Below are 19,943 nucleotides of genomic sequence, written 5' to 3'. Positions count from 1 at the left end.
AGCGGTCCCTCCAAGCTTTCTGGGGCCTCTCCTCCCACTTTCATCCCCAGCATCGCCTCGCTATCCACTCCAGGCCCGCGCCCCCACCTCTGTGCCTTCCGGTTTTCCTTTGGACACACCCACGACTCTGACCCCTTGAGGCTGGAAACCGTGGACCGCTTCACTGCAACTTGCTGAGACTCGGAGCAGAAGGGTTCCCAACCCAGGTCCTCCCGCCCGGCGACCAGCCTCCGTGGGCCCCGCCCTCAGCCCCGCCCGCGGTTGCCGGGGGAACCACGGGCTCCTGCAGCTGCAGGAGGCGTCCGGTCCCGCTGAGCAGCACCAGCCGCTGGCGCCTCTGCTACCGCCATCTCCGCCGCTAGCTCGGCCGCTGCCACCGCTCCCAGCTCTTCTCTGGCTCCTGAGTCCTCTCCGCTTGCCATGCCTCCCCGCCGAGCCCAGGCGCCCGGTGCCCGGCTGCTGCCCGCGCTGGTCCTGCTGCCGCTGTTGCTCGGTGCTGGGCCCCAGGGCGGCTGCTTGGCCAGCCCGGTGCCCACCGCGCCCCTGTCTGCTCCGGGACCGTGCGCCTCTCAGCCCTGCCAGAACGGGGGTGTGTGCACCCCGCGTTGGGTGGCCGGCCAGGAGCATCCCGCGGCCGACGCTGAGCCCGGCTACATCTGCACTTGTCCCGCTGGGGTCTCCGGCACCGACTGCCAGGTGAGTGGACCCTACACTCGCTCAGTGACAGGCAACCTCTCTCCGGCCGCTGGGTCTCCAGTACTCCACTACTTACTAGCTTCTGTTACTTTAGGAAGGGAATTCGTAGGTGTAGACCGGGGGCTCACCCTTCAAGTGTGGCTCGGCTCTCCACTTCAGTTACCTGGCAATGACAACTGGGGCTTTTGGGGCGTGTCCTGTGTTCCAGGGTCCGGCAGTCACCCCATCGCATCCCTGGTACTCTTGAATCTATCATCAACCACCAAGTGGCGCGCCCCTTCGGGGATGCCCAGGCTGAGCACAGGCTAGGCAGAGCAGAGGAGTCGGTTCTGTGAGTCCCCTGTGGGGTACTCAATGTTCAGCTGGGCTCTGTTCCTGAACCTACTGGATCCGGTGTGTGTAAAGAATGCAATAAGTGGGGGCAGGATGGTGGGCCCTATGCCAGGTCGTGGGGGCATTTTCCTTCCTTTCTTCCACCTCTAGGGCTCTGACAAGGCAGCCAGAGGCTGGGAGGACAGCTGCCTCCTTGGCCTGCTGCCAGCCCTGTCTGAGCTTGGGTGGTGGCGATGTCGGAACAGGTGGAGACATTCGAGGGCATCAAGCTGGGTCTTGCCGAGTCGCCCTTCTGGCTGGACGCTCTCGTAGCCAGGACACAAGCAGGGGCCCTGGGAAGTCTCAGAAAGCTGTAACCCTATGAGGGATGGGAGGTGGCCAGCAACCGTCCTTGAACTGGAAATGTCCAAAGAGAGATCTGACAGAAAATGAACGCGGCTTTTATAAGTGTGTTAAGGCACAAAGAACCTACAAACGTTTTCCGTGTGCGAATTGGTAGCTCCTTGTGTGCGCACAGCTGATCCTCTAGGGTAAAGATGAAAAAAAAAAGCATCCATCTGAAACTGCTAGATTAAACCACATGAAGGTGGGACGCCTCTGGGATCCGCTTGCTTTCTTACGGTTAGGGTGGAAGAGTTCGTTTCCTATAGATTGATACAATGATTGAAGACTTTAAGAATGCTCTGAGCAGCTCCACTTACAAAGGAGGAGGCCACCCTTTCTGTGAGATAGGTTTTCATTTGTAAAATAGAGGTGAGCAGGGATAAAGAGGCTTGACCTTGGCAGACAGACTGTTTTTCTTTTCTATTACAAACTGCCCCCACCCCCATAGTAGCAAAAGCTGGAGACTGATTCTTTTTTCAGTGCTATAGTCCTCTTCTTTGTTAACTGCTTTCAGTAAATGTTAACTCCCTCAAGGGAAAAGCGGGGGTGGCGATGGGGTATTGTGTGGTATGGACAGCAAACAGACTTTCTGCACGACCGTTCTTGTAGGCAAAAGCCTAGTAGAGTCATCTAAAACATCAGGGACACAGTCTGGTCTGTGTAAGACAGACCTGCAGGTTGAAGTCGGAGGGTGGATTTATACTTGTTTTCTTTCCTGGCATATGATAGCTTTTCCCGGGGAGATGTCTGACTGCTTCTATCAAGCTGCTGCTATGTTTGCATGCCTGAGTTTCTTCGTTGAGAGAAATAGGTATAGTATAAGCAGACCTGGAGAGAGCGCTATCAATCTAAACCAGTTTAGGTAAAAAGAGAAAGCTAATTAGGCATTGGGCACTTAATACAACTCAGAGATATTTTTGTGTGACTCTAAAAATAGATAAAGAAAATTATTCAAGCAAGGGAAAGTATTCTTTATTGCTCCCCAAAGACAATAACAGAAAAAGCACAACTATTTGGTTCAATATCTAAGGCAATTTATCTGGAAGGCTCACTAATGTTTCAGAAGCAATTTGTTCAAAACAGTTGGGTTCCTTCTACAACTCCCGCTCAAGGTAGGTTTAGCTGTGTGAGGGAGACTGCCCACCCGAGGAGAAGCATCAGGGCCTGCTCTGGGATCAGAGTGGGGAGAGTAGAGGAGCTGCAATTTCCTCAGAGGAAAGCTGAGCCAAGTGGGAACTTCAGACTCAGTTACCCAGAAAAAACTTAATAGAGGATTCAGAGCTTTATAACCCATAAAAATTGATTCCTGGTGATTTTAATTTGGTATCAGAAAACAATACACAGAAGGTAACCTTAATAGAGAAGGCAGAGACAGAAAACACAAGAACAGAAACCTACCTACATGCTGGGTGTGGTGGCAAAATGAGAAGATGAGGGAGGGCAGAGTTCAAGGTCTTCTTTGGCCACGGGGCAAGTTCAAGGCCAGCCTGGACTATAATAGTTGGCTTCAAAAACTAAAACCCAACCCATACCAAACCAAATCAAACCAGAAACAAATGCAAGGTTAGTGACAGATAAGGGTACGGATATTAGTACTTAGTGAGAACCTAATGCTCGCTGCACAGACTGAGAGTGGAAATTGACCTGCCTATGAAGCTTCTTCCTAACTGTGTCGCCCTCCCCCTACAAAGGTAGTTTAGCCCATGACAACATTATAACCTGTCACTGAGGTCTCCTTTTGTTTTGAGAAATATAAACAAAACAAACAACAAAACCTTATTAATCACTAATCAACTGTCACTTTCATGTTTCTGAAACCGGCTTCTTGAAGTGTCAGTGGCATGATGGGAGCTTACAGAACCTGGAAACAGGGTCAAATGGGGTTGAAACTTCCGTTAAACATGATGAGAGGTGACAGAGATGGCCAGAGCATGGTTTCATTATCCTTATCTTCAAACTGCTTCTCCGTCTTTGTCTTGTGTTGACCATGGGGTTGACTGCTGGCAGCTTTTGAGGCTTGCCTGTTGGTTTTTCTCCTACCTTCTATATCCAGGGGAGGGAAGCTGATAAAGGGCTCTTTTGATGCTGATGGGGAGGGTCACACACTGGTCCCTGCATGATGTCACTGCTTCATTATCCTAAGCTGGTCTCCCTCTTTCTCACACTCACTCAAGTCCTCATGATTCCAGGTCCTATTGGGGTACTTGACTACAGCGGCAAGCAAGTGGACACTACATGAAAGAAATGAGCATGATGATGCTCACCTGTAATCCTGGCAGTGGGGCAGGAGAATCCCAAGTTCTAGGCCAGCCTGAGCTACAGAGTGACCTTGTCTCAAAACCAACCCATCAAACACAACCCCCCCACCCCAACCCCAAGTGGTTAGGGATGCAGGAAGGTGGCAGTTGTCAGCATCTGGCCAGTCTCCCTCTTCTAACCAGAGCTTCTGTCAGGGTAAGCACACAGGTGGTTCAGTGGTCCAATTCTCATGAAAGCCAGCGATTATTTAACGTGGATTGTATTTGTTTGTAAAGCTTATTTTATTTTAATGACCGAATCCTCTGCCAAATATGCAAGCGGTTAGACACCTGTTTGTTTTTCATTACACCTTCCCTAAGGAACTTATCCTCTGGAAAGAAGATAAAAATGTATCAATTTCTGCCCTTTTGAAGAAAAGGGGGCACTTCCTAGCAGGTTTTTATTTAAGTTAATGGTGTTCATTAAGCTCATTTGAGATTTCTTCTGATCAAGCACACTAATTTGAAACTGGTTCAGATGAACAGATCCCTTTCTTTCTTTCTTTCTTTCTTTCTTTCTTTCTTTCTTTCTTTCTTTCTTTCTTTCTTTCTTTCTTTCTTTCTTTCTTTTAAAACATTTATTTATTTTAAATTTATTCTTCTCTAATATATTGCATCTCGACTGCAGCTTCCCCTTCCTCTCCTCTCAGTACCCCCTCCCCTCACATACCCTTCCCTCCAGATCCACTCCTCCTCCTCTCACTTCAGAAAAGGTCAGACCTCCCAGGGATATCAACCAAATGTGGCATGTCAAGTTATAAAAAAAAAAACAAAAAACTAGGCACATCTCCTTGTATTAAGGCTGGATGAGGCAACCCAGTAGGAGAAAAAGGGTCCCAAAAGCAGGCAAAAAATATCACAAACAGCGCCCATTTCTACTGTTAGGAATCCTACAGGAACACCAAGTTACACAACCATAGCATTCCCAGAGGACCTAGCTGAGACCCATATAGGCTCCCTGATGGTTGGTTGAGTCTCTGTGAACTGGTATGAGCTCTGGTTAGTTGATTCTGTGGGCTGTGTTCTCCTAGTGTCCGCAACCCCTCTGGCTCCTACAATCCTTCCAGGCCCTTTTCCGTAGGATTTCCCAAGCTCTACCTAATGTTTGGCTGTGGGTCTCTGCATCTGCTTCCCTCAGTTGCTGGATGAAGCCTTTCTGATGACTGTTATGCTAGGCTCCAGTCTACAAGTATAGCAGAGTATCATTAGGAATCATTGCCTTGCCTTTTTTTTTTCTTCTGGGCATGCTTGGTTCTATCCTAGGTCTCTGGGCTATTCAGATTCTGGTTCCTGGCCCTCCAGGCAATGTCTGGTATGGGCTCCCTCTCTCATTGTGAGTCTCAAGTTGGGCCAGTCTTTGGTTGTCCATTCTCACAAATTCTGTGCCTCCTTGATCCCAGCACATCTTGCAGGCAGGACTCATTGTAGGTTGAAGGTTTTGAGTCCCAATCCCTCCTCTGGAAGCCTTGCCTGGTTATAGAAGATGGTCAGGTCAGGCTCCATCTTCTCCATTATTAGGAGTCTTCACTAGGGTCACCCTCGTGGATTCCTGGGAGTTACCATTGCACTAGGTTTCTACCTCACCTCAGAAATGCCCCCCAATTCTTATCATTTCTCCCAGTATTCTCTCCCTGCACACCCTGTACCTAATTCATCCTGTTCCCATCTCTACTTGCCCGTGAGATCTATTTTATTTCTATTTCTTCCTCCCCTGGAGATAAATTACCCCCCCATCACCTTGGGGGCATACTAAACATTTTGTTGTTTTTTTGTTTTGTTTTGTTTTACTGGAGTTGGAATCAGTCTTGCAAAATTTTGGCCATCAGTAAACCACTGACTCTTCAGCCTCTGGCTGAGATTAGCTAATAACCCAAGGTTGTAATTCTTTGCCTTACATCAGCTAACAAAGACTGGACTTTTTACACACACACACACAAACACACACACACAGAGACACAAACACACACACACACTATTGCGGTATCTAACAGCATTCAAATGCAGTGTACAGATTTATCTCTCTTTTTTACTTGTTTTATTTTTTTCTGTTTTGTTATTTTGGTTTGGTTTTTGAGACAGGGTTTCCCTGTGTAACAGCTCTGGCTATACTGGAACTTGTTCTCACAGAGATCTGCCTGCCTCTGCCTCCCAAGTGCTGGGATTAAAGGCGTGCACCACCACCACCCTCTCTCTGGCTTCTCTATGAATTGTTTTTACAGTCTTGAGAGTCACTCAGTGTCTCTAAACCTCAGTGTTCATATCTCTGAAATGAACTACCTGCCATATTTTCTTTTAAGAAGCCATGAAATCACAAATGAGAATCTCAGAAAGTTTTTACTCTAAGCATGAAGAAGTGTGTGAAAATAGAGATGATGCTTGCTTTTACATCTTTATTTATTTATTTGGCAGCAGGAAGGTCAGAGGACAACTTTCCCCTCCGCCATGTGGGTCTCAGAGATCACACGCAAGCTGTTAGGCTTGGTGGCAAATGCCTTTCCCAGTGAGCCATCTTGTTGTCTCTCAACAATCTCATTACATCGCTCAGACTGTGTAGGCACTTGGGTCCTTCCTGGCTCAGCCTCCTTAGTGTTGGGTTACAGATGTGCACCACTGTACATGGCATAAGAATGAATGCTTAAAAGTTTTGGAGCAATGTAAAGTGGTGCACAAATAGGAAGTATAAGAAAAGGACCTAATTTTTTCTTGGGTAAGATCCGGTTTTACCAGTTAAATCAGTGTCTGTGGTTGGTTCCCTTCAGGGTTTTCTCTGCACTAGAACCACAGTGTCATAAGTTTTTAAAATGGCAAATTAACTCTTAAAATTTTTGTTCTCGTCTTCTGAAATAAATGTTTTCTCAGTAAAATTCTCAGTGAGCTGACATTTCCTTTGAAATGAAAGAGTTTTCAAAGTGTCAAAATTCTTGTAACAGTTTTAAGAAAAGAAGGAAACAGTTGATTTTCTATGCTTTTCTTATATCTGTGAGTGGTATTCTTGGCCATTCATAGGAAACATCACCTTCCACATCCTGGCCACTTGACAAAACACATTTTTGGTCTTTAGTGTCTTTGCTTACGCTGCTCATGACTTGGTACCCAACATCCAAAGTGGCTCTGTGTCCTCATTTCATGAGCATCCATGGGGGAAAAAAACCTAGCCTGCAGTTGAAGGGCATTTGAGTCAAAATGCAGAATGTCTGGCTATAATTTTAGACATCCTCTTCAACTCAGGAGGCAGTTGTGGTCAGAGTTACTCACCCCAGAGAAGCAGCTGCAGAATCCAGGTCCCCAGTGGAACATCTACCAGCATGACAGTTTCATAGGCAAGATGTCTTCCTACATGCCCTTCCCATAACCCCATCACTGCAGCTCAGTCCTTGTTATATATTAAAGAACCAGGAAGCATTAACAAATGTGTCTGGGTTTTTAGTGCCCTCTGACCACCAGCCTCTGATTTATGCATTATCTACTGGGGAAGAACGGGGTACAGGTAACTTTACATGTTCTCCTATATTGTCAGGCTTGAGAGGACCCCCCTCCAACTCCTGAGCATATGACACTTGGCTCAGGAATTCCCAGACAGGCTCAAGTGGTCTAGGTCCTCGGGAGGGTGCAACTAGGGGATCCCTGGGTCAGAACCTGGCTCTCTCTGGATGCCCTCTAATTGGTAACTTCTTCCTCTGAGTATGAGTGTCACTCTATGGGAAGCTGAGATCTAGATACTAGCCTTGAAGATGGTTTTGGCTTAGACAAATCCAGCCCAGTGATGTGCCCATAGAATACATTGACCTTCTTCTCTTCTGACCTCCCCAACTCAGTAGGTGCAAAGAGCAGCAAGGAGATATGACAAATGGAGAACGAAAAGATTGTCTTGTGTATACATGTGCACTTGGAAGTCAGAGGGCAATCTTGGCTGTCATCTATGTTATTTTGAGGCAGGGTCTCTTGATGACTTGGAAGTAGTCAAGTCAAATAAATAAGCTAGTCTGGCTGGCTCACGAACCCCAGGGGTCTGCCTATCTTTGCATTATAAACATGTGTCACTTCTCCCAATTTCTGGTGCTGGAACGCACGTCCTTGAGCTCTCAAGACAGGTGTTTAGCCAGCGGAAGCATCTTTCCAGTCCCCACTGGTTGTTTTGACTGAACTCAGTCACCCATCGCTATTAGATGCCCTTGTACGTGACCCTGTGCTCTCTCTACTAAAGCAATTCCAGCCGAGACAGACAGAGGGCGCTTTAGCACCCACACAGGAGCCGCATCCAGAAGTGGTACCAAGCCATGCCTGGGTTGCCTTATGTGCTATGCCCATTGCTGAAAGGATGAGTTTTGCAGAAGTTTATGAAGTGGTCACATGTGGAGACAAAGCAGTTCTGGAATCCTATTCCTCAAGGCTGTGGCTTTGGGATCTTTACTGGGTGAAGCCGCTGGAGGTTAGAACTAATGGATGACCTGCACACATGACATCACACTTCATCAGCGGTTACCATAGTGACCCACGTGCCAGAGGCTTTAGCTCTAGCTCTGGAACTGGTGCTTTTTACAGTGAACTGAAAGCAAGCGCTCATGAGCAGGTAGGATGGGTTAAATCTCGACGATTTTTCAGATTTCCCCACAATCTTCAGAAGTGCTTCACAGTACGGCTGCATAGATAGCTGGCCTCGGTGGGCCACAGCTGTGGGGCCTATTGAACATCTGTCGAGAAGGAGTCATGTTTGGGAGGTCGGTGCATTGGGATTCTTAACTGTTTATTAGTTTCTCCTAGTACCAGGTTTGTTCTTAAAAATCTTTTTTTTTTTTTTAAAATTCCATATTTTCTTGTTACTGTTTTGTTTTTGAGACTGGGTTTCACTGTGTAGCTCTGGCTGTCCTGAAACTTGCTCTGTAGATCAGACTGGCCTGAACTCACAGAGATCCGCTTGCCTCTGCCTCCCAAGTGCTGGGATTAAGCGCGTGTGCCACCACTGCCCCACTATCAGTATTTATTTATTTATTTGGTTTTTCAAGACAGGGTTTCTCTGTTGCTTTGGAGTCTATCCTGGAACTGGCTCTTGTAGACTAGGCTGGCCTCAGACTCACAGAGATCCTCCTGCTTCTGTCTCCTGAGTGCTGGGATTAAAGGCATGTGCCACCACTGCCTGGCCCCAAATATTTTTAAAAAATTGAATTTTATTATTTTTAAAATTTATTTGTTTTGTTTATTTATGTGCAGGTATATATAGACATGTTCATGTGAATACCTGTATAGGCCAGAAGAGAGCATTAAGTCACAGAAGCTAGAAATACAGGCAGTTGTGAGATACCTGATGTGGGTGCTGGGAGCCAAAGTCATCACGTCCTCTGCAAGAGCAGCAAGAACTATTAACTGCTGAATCATATCTCTAGCCCCTTCATATGTATGTATGTATGAATGAATGAATAAATAAATATATGATGCATATATGTACACACACATTCAGTAGCCCTAGCTTCTATATTTCTAATAACCCTTTAAAAATACCTTTCAAGGCTGGAGAGATGACAGAGTAGGTAGGAATGCTTGCTACTCAACTGTGAGGTCCTGAATTCTGATCCCACCACCCATGTCAAAAGCTTGATGGAGCTGCATGCATCTGTAACCTCAGATTTCTAGGGGATGGAGACAGGAAGGTCACTGGCGCTTGCTGGCTATGTGTGTGTGTACATGTGCATGTGTGTCCTTATGCACATGTGTGGGAGTATTGTAGAATTTAGTCCACTGAGGCAAACAACCACATCTTTGTTAGATAAGCTGGGCCAGCTTGTAAAAGACCATCAGGGGCAGACCTGTAGATTGTTGATGTTTGCGCAGAGGAAGAAGAGGTGGGAAAGGTCATTGGGACTTTGTCTGAAATTCCAGCTCCTCCTCCTAGCCATTTATATGAAATCTTGTCCTAACCACTCAAAACCTTAGCCTATAAGGCGCAGATGTTAGAGTTCATAGGCTCAAGACAGGATGGTTAAGAGGGTGCTGTATCTATGCAGCTGTGGAAACTGTCATGCTGTGTAAAGACTTTTCAGTCTTTGGGGTCATCAGTGCTTCTGTAAGCAACCCTTCACCCATGCTCTGTAAGTAAGGACAATAGATCCACCACATCTCCAAGTCGACCTCTGGTGGAAGCATATTTTAGTTTGCCTCTGGGACCTTATAAGGAGGGGGTGGACATTGTTCTCATCTCCCAACGGAAGGGATTCTTGGGACCGGAGACCAGAGGTGTCTCCCTCAATTATTTTCCATTGTATTTTTTTCAGACAGGATCTCTCACTGAAGCTGGAGCTCACGGATTGTTTAGACTGTCTGGCCAGTAAGCTCCCAGAATTCTCCTGTTTCAGCCTCCATGGCACTGGGGTCATGTGCTTACATGTGTAACTGGGGGCCCATGATCAGATCCTCAAGCTTCGTAATGGAGCCATCTGTCCAGCTCCTGAGATCAGGATCCTCCAGGGCAGATTGTAGCCTTTCGTTTTGTCTTTGTCCTTGGTCAGTGCACTTAGACACCTTGGTCATGCCGTTTCTAGGAAAGCCTGAGCATCAGGAGAGACAAATGGCACGCGGGGAAAATCCCTGCTACGGTACTACTAGCTCATGCGCGGTTCTAAAAGCTGTTTCCTCATTCATTAGGAAGATGGTTGGAAGAATTAAAAGAGCCCTTTGAGAAGGCCCTAGCACAGACTGGCCCTGCAGGAGCACAAGCTGCTGTCTTTGTTTTTATAGAAGGGAATATGGATTCCCTCACTCTCATTTCATAGCTGAGGAAATTTACCCTGAGCCTTGTAGCTTGGGGACCAGCTAAGCTTAGGTGTTGTGACTTTGTGTTATTTCAATGGCTACACAGCTAGTGCCTTGACCTGCTCCATGTAACTTTCAGAGTACAGCCAGGCGAGGGGAAGGGGTAGTGGTAGGGATGGGCAGGTTTTAGTTTCTGAATGGATAGATGCTTCAAACTGTTTGAAAAAGTGAAAGTGTCTCTTCTTAAAGAGAAAAGAAAAGGGATAGCTTATAAAGGAGCGCGAGGAATTGAGAAGAGCGGAGAGAGGCACCGAAGGAGACACTCATCACTCTGCTCCCAGCTCCTGCAGCCGGAGCATCCTTTAGAATTCCAGTGCCGGCACTTATCTGCTTCTTGTGGTTAATTTGAAGAAGGGTTTGTAATTACTTTTGGGTTTCAGAGGCAGATTGGAACTTCTCTATGGGATGAGTTTTCTGTGCTGGGTGGAATTACAAGGGACAAAATGTATCTACTCCCCATTTTCTTTTGAGTTCTTTAAAAAAGGCTAAAATGACATTTGTCTGTCTATCTATCTATCTATCTATCTATCTATCTATCTATCTATCATCTATCTATCATCTATCTATCTATCTATCTATCTATCTATCTATCATCTATCTATCTATCTATCTATCATCTATCTATCTATCATCTATCTATCTATCTATCTATCTATCTATCTATCTATCTATCTATCTATCTATCATCTATCTATCATCTATCTATCTATCTATCTATCATCTATCTATCTATCATCTATCTATCATCTATCTATCATCTGTCTATCTCTGTGTACTCACATTGCATGGTACAGATGTGGAATTCAAAGGACAATTTTCTTTTTTAGTTGAAAAAATATATAATTACTATATATATTAATATATCATACACGTATTTTTATGTTACATTCTAATCAGGGTCTTCCCTCCCTCATCTCCTTCCCAGATCCTTCCCACTCATCCAACTCGATGGCTTCTTTCTCTCTTTAGAAAACAGTCACATAAAATCAAACAAACCAAAATTAAAAAAAACAAAGAAAAACCATGTACACACAAAGACACATGCATACATACAAACAAACCCCACAAAAACACAAAATTGGAACTATAATGTACTAGCAAAAGACCAGAAGGTTAAAAATAAAATGTTCATACAAAACAAAATAAGACAAAAAAAATCTCCAAAAATATCACCGAGTTTGTTTTGTTTTCTCATCTACTGCTGGGCACACGCCTGCTCTTAAGTGTGATTCTTATACCAAGAGCAACCCCACTGGAAAAAGCTCATTGCTTTTTTTTATAATCAGTAGTCAATTGGAGATAGCTTCTGGATTAGGGATGGGGGCTCCTGTCCACTTCCCTCTCTCAGGGCTGCGACCCACCTGGCTTGGATCTGTGCAGGCCTTGTGCGTGCTGCCGCAGTCTCTGCGAGTTCTTATGTGCATTCGGCCTGTTGTGTTTGGAAGATACTGTTTCCACGGTGTCATCCATCCCTCTGGTTCTTAGTTCCCCAAACCCTGAGAAGAGGGGTTTGATGTAGATATCTCGTTTAGGACCGAGTGCTTCCAAGGTCAGAGGACCACTTTTGGCATTAGAGTCTCTTTTTCCATCATGCTGATCGCAGGTATTAAACTCAGGTTGGCCGAGTACCTTTACCCACTAAGCAGCCAGCTTACCTTCCACAGTCCCTCTTTTCTATGTAGGATGAGAAGCTAAAAGGAATGCACAGTAGATGCTGAAATAGGATTCCTAGGTCTCCCCTATTCCCTCACTCTGCTTAGCTTTCAGCAAAGGTACAAAATCCCATTCTTAGTTGAATGTGTTAGAACAAGAAAAAGGCTAAATGTGTCCCATGTTACCTTAGGAAGAGAGGACATAACACAGGAACAATAGCGAGAGACCCAGGATCTCCACTTTGATATCGGTGCTCTCCCGCTGGATTTTCAGATGCTTCTTTTTAGGTATAATTTACAGAACGTGAAATTCACTCATTTTGTCCTTTGTTTTTGCGAGTTTTAAACCACCATCACAATTATTCTGTTCCCCAAATATCCTTCTGCCCTTTCGTTGTCAACGTTGTCTGTTTTTGAAACTTTGAGACAGGCTTTGACTATTGTTGGAAAAGAATATTCCTGCTGTTGTACAAAGGGACACCCAAACAAAGCCAAAGTAACTTTCAAGGCAATTTCTTTTTATAAAAAGGGTGTGCCATGATTCAGACTGGGCTAGTGAGTAGCACATATAGCCATGATGGCCTCTGTCTCCTATCCCTAACATAAGGGAGTGAGGGCTTGGCTGTTCCTCATTGGTGTTCGACCTGACAGTCTTCTTATGATTGGCTAATATGGAAAGGAGCAGGAAGGAAATGCAGGAGAGGAGGAAGTTCTGGGAATGCAGGAAGGCCTTCGCATTAACAAAAATTTTCTGGGCTTGGGGAGAGGAAAAGATTTGCATAGATGTTCTATAAGATGGGAGGGATTTACAGAAAATTAGCTCTTGGTGGGCTTGCCATATTTGATAGAAAACAAACAAAGCATTTATCATACTGTGTAGCTCAGGCTTGCCTTAAACTCACTATGTAGCCAAGGGCTTCTGCAAATTTGTAGCAATCCTCCTGCTTCAGCCTCCCAAGACCTGGGATTATAGGCATGCAACCATACTTGGCTAGTAGAATGCCTTTGAGGTTGATTCCGTGGTCTCTGGTATTGGGAGTCTGTTCCTTATGGCCAAGTAGTACCCCACTGCATGCTTCTCCGTGATTTACTTATTTTTCAGCCAGTTGATAACAAATGCTTGTTGATCAGGCTTCGGTGATTATGTGTAAGGCCATCTCCCCAGTCCCTTGAAATATATTTTAAAATGAGGGAGAACAATGAGTTTTCTCTTCTTATTTTTTATTTATTCTCCTTTGGGCTATATTTTCTTCACCTCGTTGATTTGTAGTCACCCCTTATTAATGAAGGAAAGTAGCCCATTACCTGTGGTAGTGTAAGCTCTGTTGAATTTCATTCTAGTCAAGGTTTATACTTCTCGAGTTGACTCTCTTGGCTTTTAAAGGCACACTGTGGCTATTACCTTAGCATATATTTGTTTCGAAAGGTTCACAGGTTTAGTGTTCCAGTTCCAGAAGGTTCTTTTCATTCCTCTTGGACAGGGAAAGGATTGGCCTAATATTCAGTAGGAAGCAACACTTCCCATGCCTTAATATTCACACGATATTTTTAGCTCTTTTCTCTTCAAGAACAGCCTCATTAGTCCCGGCCATCGGGTTTCTGTGTTTCTCTGTGTTTATTTTCACACTTTAAAATTGGCCATTTGGGGGTTTTGTTTTTGGTTTTTGGTGGTGCAAAAGAGAATTCTTTTATCTCTGTAGAAAAGCCTCATAATGAGAGAAATATTAAGAGAGACAGAAAAACGAGAACTAATATTAGCATTTTTATGAGGACCAAAATAAACTCTCAGCTGGAGAAAAGTAGATTTAATATTATTTTTTTCTTTTACTGAAGCAGGAAAGGATAAGGCATGATAGGGATTTCTGAGCTATTCTGACACAAAGGGAGGTTAATCTTTTTGTTTCACAGGTGAAAAATTGCTGGGTCCAAATTCAGTGGTATATGCCAGCAACTTAAAAAATTCACAAATCGATGTTATTACTGCAGTGTTTCTCATACTTTTTATTTTTGAGACAGGGTCTCACTATGTATCCCAGGCTGGCTTCAAACCTGTGGTGATCCTCGTCTTAGCCTCCCAAGTGTTAGGACTGTAGATGTGGGTCACCATGCCCAGCTTGCTTCCTGTGGCTTCAATGGACTCTACATATTTTTGTATGCTTAAACAGTTTATTATTATTATTATTTCAAGCAGAGTCCATATGACTGGCTGTGCTGGAACTTGCTTTGTAGACTAGGTTGGCCTTGATCTCACAGAAATCTGCCTGCCTCTGTCTGCTGGGTGCTGGGATTAAAGGTATGTGCCACCACAGGCTGGCATCTGAGTCTATAGGAATTTAAGGGAAGGCGAGATCCTCTTTGAAGCTACATCTCCCAGGTAGCATGTGAAGTGTGCATGCAGCCCTTTGCTCTCCCTCCCATAACTCTGGAAACACAGAACCCTGGATTTAATGGTGGAGAAGCATCCTTCCAGAAGAAGAGTGACCCACAGGGAACCGTGAGTGGGTTGAATTCCTTACCTTCTTTCCCTACCCGTTCCTAAAGATCCTTTTTCTAGTGGAATATGGCTGTCTCTAAGAAAGAGGAATTTTATATTCCTGTCAGGGTTCATCAGCAGATGCATCCTTTGAAGGCTCCAGAAAGATGTGGAGAGTTCTACATTTCTATTCTTAGAGCTCTGGCTATGGGGCATTGGAAAGGAGTTCTGGACACGGCAGTTATCCTCTGGGTGGATGGCAGCAGGGTCCTGGAACACTTGGATTCATCCCGATCCTCACAGTAAGGCTCTTCACCAGCCCAGATAGATCTGCACCATCTCATCTTGATTTTTGATTTTCTTAAATTGAAGTAAAAGTCACATAATATAAAAACTACTACCAATTCCTGACCTTAAAAAAAGTCTATTTTAAAATGAACAATTGAGGGACATTTGGTTCACAGTCTAACACCAGAATGTGAGGACTGGTATTTCTTATTGCCTTGATATAATCTATAACCACCAAGGAGACCAGCTTCTGGACATGCTTGTGGGGATTATATTGATGACAATAGTTGGGATGGAAAGAGCCCATGATTGCCTGTGGCATCATTTACTGATTGGTATCTGGGATTAAATAAGTGGAGAAAGGGAGCTGAGGCAAAGTGTGCATTCATTGCCCTCTGCTTCCTGATGGAAGGTGCCATGTGACCAGCCCTTGCTTCCCGGGACCTTCCCATCATGATGGTCTGTACCTTAAACTGTGAGCCACACCAGCCTTCCTCTGCATGATGTTGCATTTCATTATAGCAATGGGAAAAGAAACTAAGACATAAAACATTTTATTATTGCCCCCAAAGGGAATCCTGGGCCCATGAAGCGAATCCTCACTCCTCCCACAGTCTCTGGTCATCACAAACCTGCACTTGCCCCTGGGTTTGTGTGCTCTTGGTTTCTTGTATGAATGGAACAGAATAATTATACAGTCTTTAAGTCTGACTTCTCTTGCTTCCCATACCTTTAAAATTTTGAGATTATTCCATATTGCAGTTTATGCCACAACTTCATTTAAAAATGTATTTAATTGAACAAATCCATGTGCATGCATATGTGCAAATACACTGTATTTTATCTATCAGTTATCTGTTGATGGATATGAGCTGCTTCTGTTCTTTGGTTACTGTGAAGAGCCCTGCTATGGACGTTCTTGTACCAGCATTTGATTTTCTGTTTTCAGTTCTTTGAGTCTATGCTAAGAGTGGACTTGCTGGATCATATAATGTTATATTAATGTTTTTTAAGGACTGGAAATTTGTCCTTCTCTTTAATTAAAAAAGTTTGTATGTATGTACGTGGATGTGCATGTGTGTGCCAGGCTTGCACAGAGGCCACAGTCAATGTTGAGTGTTTTCCTCTATCATTCCCCATATTATCATTATTATTACTGTTATTAGAGTTATTACTATTATTTTGAGACAAGATCTCTTGTTGAAGCTGGTGCTCATTAACTATCTAGACAGGTTGGTGAGCCTCAGGGATCCACTTACCCCACCTCCCTAGTGCTAGAGATACAAATATACTGCCCTGCCTGATTTCTTTTTTTACATGGCTACTGGGGACCCAAACTTAGTCCTCATGCCCTGTGGCAGGTACTTTGCAGAATGAGCAATCTCCCCTGCTCTGCTAGATGCTTCTCTATCTGTGTTATCTTCAACGTGAGCCCCAGAGTTGGCTGTGCATGCTGTGATGGCTAGTTTTGACTGTCAGCTCGGCAGAACCTTGAGTTGCCCGAGAAGAGAGTCTTAATGAGGAATTATCAAGATCAGGTTGTCCTGTGGGAGGGTCTGTGAGAGATTGTTTTGATTGTTAATTGACAAGGAAAGACCTGGCCCAGTGGGTGGCAGCGTTCCCTAGGTTAGGTTAGGAGTGGAGAAAGCAACCTGAGTACTTTGAAGCAAGCAAACAAGAGGTATTTACTCTCTTGTCCTTGACCTTGGCTGCCTCGTGACTAACTGCTTGAGTTTCAAGGCTTGGCTTTTCTGAAATGATGGACTGTAATTTGGAATTGTGAGTCAAACAGACACCTCCTTCCTCCCCTGTGCTGTTTTTTCCAAAGCAACAGACAAACTAGGGTGGATGATTATTTGCACCGCACCCCCCACCCCAGGCCAGATGGTATATTCTTACCACTATACTGGCCTGGCTGTAGAGTAGTCCAGAACCCATTTGAGCACAGTCAATAGTCTAGCTCTCAGTGACATTCTGATATCCCAACTCCATGGCTTCCTAGTTAAAGGCCCAGCCTTTCACGACTCCCTCCCGGAACAGACTGCTTGCTGGAGAGCTCTGCTTTCTGACTCAGCCCAGACCCTGAGTATAGCCCCTACCTGCCAGTGAATGGAGCCTTGTTCTATTTCCTGTGGTATGCTCAGATCCTCTGGGAAAAATAGTGTTTTCTAGGAGCACTTGAGGGACCACAAAGTGGCCTTCAGGCAGGGGAGATGGCTCACTCAGTAGGTAAAGCCTTTGTTTTGCAAGTGTGTGGACACCAGTTTGAATCTGCAGAACCTACATAAAGCTGGATGAGCCAGCTGTAATCCCAGTGCTCCTATGGCAAGATGGAGAGCAGAGACGGGACAGTCTCCAGAAGCATGCAGGCCAGCTAGTTTGGCTTCAGTGGCAGTGAGCAAGAGACCGTGCCTATGAAAGATGAAGCCTGCTGATACTCAAGGTTCTCCTCTTACCTCACATGTGCACAGGGCTCCTGAAAGTGTGTTGAGAGCTACCAAGGGATCTTCTGAAACTCTGTACAACTCCTGTCACCTGGGTTCTGGCCCCCCTATCAAGCAAATTCAATACCACAACAGGAGCAGAGACTCCCCGGTGGTCATTGCAGGCTGGAATACCATCTCAGCTGCCTTCTTTGTTAAGGGATTGCTTCATGTGGGTTGATGGCAAGCATCCATGTTGTGTTTAATGGGTTCCCTGTAAATGAGAAGTCAGAGTAGGTTGGAAGGTGGGACTCCTGTACTTGCTGATGAGTCAAAACAGGTTCAAAGGACTGGTGATCCCTTGTTGTTTAGCAACCACTACCAGGCCCTTTGACTGCTACACTTGTTCTTATGAATTCCTTGGGAATTAGAATTTTGACCTCAGAAGTTCAATTTGTCCTCTTATGTCCAGAATCTTTTGTGTGTGTGTGTGTGTGTACACATATGTGCATGCACCTGTATGTATGTGTACCTATGTATATGGCAGGTGGAGGAAAACCTTGGGTGTTTTTCCTTAATTGCTGTGCATTTTGTTTCCTTTTTTCCTTGTTTAAAGAAAAGCTTTTCAGTGACTTGCCAAGGCTTCATCCTCTGACCAGAAAGTTTCAGGGACCCACCTATCACTGCTTCTCTTGCACCCAACTTTTTATGTGGACGTTTGGAATCAGACTCAGGTCCTCATCCCTGTGTGGCAAACTCTTTAAAGACTGAGCCATCTCCTTAGTTCTTGTGGCCCAGAGACTCTCACAAAGCAATCGCATCTTCAAGTCAGAGTCAACACGAATGTCTGCTACCTACCCAGTCCTCGGTTCCTATGGCTGGGACTCTCCCAGGTCTGACTTACCCATAGTCTGTGTTCAGCTTTATGGAATGTCAGGGAAGGAGAGGAGACAGAGTTCTCTGGATTTTCAATGCAAAGTCAAGCCATGCAGGGTTCTGATTCCTCCACTAGTCACTTTGGAGTACTGACTCTGTGCTAGTTTGAATGTAATTAGCCCCCATTATCTCACAGAAAGTGGCAACATTAGGAGGTATGGCTTTGTTAGAGTGGGTATGGCCTTGTGGGAGGAAATGTGCCACTGTGGGGGTGGGCTTTGAGGTTTCCTAAGCTCAGGATACCCAGTATCTTGGTCAACTTCCTCTTGGCTGTAAGTCAAGATATAGCCAGCCCCACATCTGCCTGCACACCACCATGCCCCTTGCCATGATGATAATGGCCTGAACCTCTAAAACTGTAAGTGAGTCACCCCAATTAAAAGTTTTCCTTTATAAGAGTTGCTGTGGCCATGGTATCTCTTCAGAGCAATAGAAACCCTAATGAGGACAGACTCCAAGGGCAGCATCTTGAATGTAGCTGAGATGTGAATTTGGCTTGGTCAGTTTATTTTATGGAAGAAAATAAAAATCAAAGAGATGGATGCTAGAGTCAGGATAAGAACTTGCCAATTCTGCACCCATGGCTCTTTCACTAAGCATTTAAGTCTAGACATTTCCAATCCTGAAGACACTCCTATGGAGACTTAACAGAGCCATCTTCATGGACATTCAGCACCAATTGAATGCTTAATTCTCTATGCCATACCTTTGTGCCTGGTTCTCACCTCTACATTCCCTGTCCTGATCCATGTATTTCACTGGAGCTCCTTTTGCTAGAGGTCTTGATGACCTACTGAAAACTAATAGAGCAGGTGGGTAGATCGGAGCCCCATGTTCAGGGTGTCCCTTGTGTGGCCACAGCTGTCTGCTTTACTCATCCCTGCAACAGAAGAAAAGCCCTGTCTATAAGATATTGTCCTCGGGAACAGTCTAGCCACTTGGAGACTGCAGGATGAATTACGACAGTGGGATATTAACTATATCCATAACATCATTTAATAGTTTGGGAATCAAAGACCTCCTAGAGGAGCACGCCATTGCTTTCTGTTGGACACACAAAACTCTTTGAATTTAGATCAGAAGCAGTATTTCTGTATGTCTCAAAGTCTTCCCTCTTAACGCTTTTTAGAGATAGCCAAGTTGAAAGTGCGGTTGTTATTATTTTAACTGACATAAAACCCATAGCGGTAAACTGAGTGAGTCTTAAGAATAAGAATTAGCTCACATAACCATTTAGAAGATGAAGCTCAGTAATTTGCTTAACTATGAGAAAAAGCCAGAGAAGCCCTGGTTTTAGATAATCATAATGTTTATGTGTTCATATGAGCAAAAACACAGAAGAACAGTGCGGTGAATTTTATTTAGCAGCATCTTAAATATAAACACATTAAATGTTCCTGTAAAGAGTTTAAAGACTGTGTCACATCTAACTTTATTTTCACCTTATAGCTGAAAATAATAAAACCCACAGAGCTTGGAAGTCTGGGCTAGATCACGGTTCTTCCTGCCTATGTTAGAATTCTTTGGGTTGTTTGCAACAGAAAACCCAACTCAGACTGTATACACCAGAATGCCAGTCTTCAGTGTCATGTGAAGGGTATAGGGAGTACAGTGTGTGGGAACTCAATTTGTCAGCACCCAGGTCACAAGTCCCCAC

General features: G+C 44.8%; 1 protein-coding gene across 1 annotated transcript in view; it reads left to right on the top strand.

The window, feature by feature from the left end:
- Positions 1 to 280: 280 nt before the first annotated feature.
- Dner (delta/notch like EGF repeat containing) overlaps positions 281 to 19,943 on the top strand; it is a 280,000-nt gene continuing 260,337 nt past the window's right edge. The window contains exon 1 of the mRNA XM_075951627.1: positions 281 to 696. Within this exon, the coding sequence (XP_075807742.1) occupies positions 421 to 696 (276 nt within the window). The 5' untranslated portion in view covers positions 281 to 420. The remainder of the gene's footprint in view (positions 697 to 19,943) is intronic.

The sequence above is a fragment of the Microtus pennsylvanicus genome, chromosome 17 (genome assembly GCF_037038515.1).
Source record: "Microtus pennsylvanicus isolate mMicPen1 chromosome 17, mMicPen1.hap1, whole genome shotgun sequence".
NCBI classification, from domain to species: domain Eukaryota; kingdom Metazoa; phylum Chordata; class Mammalia; order Rodentia; family Cricetidae; genus Microtus; species Microtus pennsylvanicus.
This window is presented reverse-complemented; position numbering and strand designations above follow the sequence as displayed.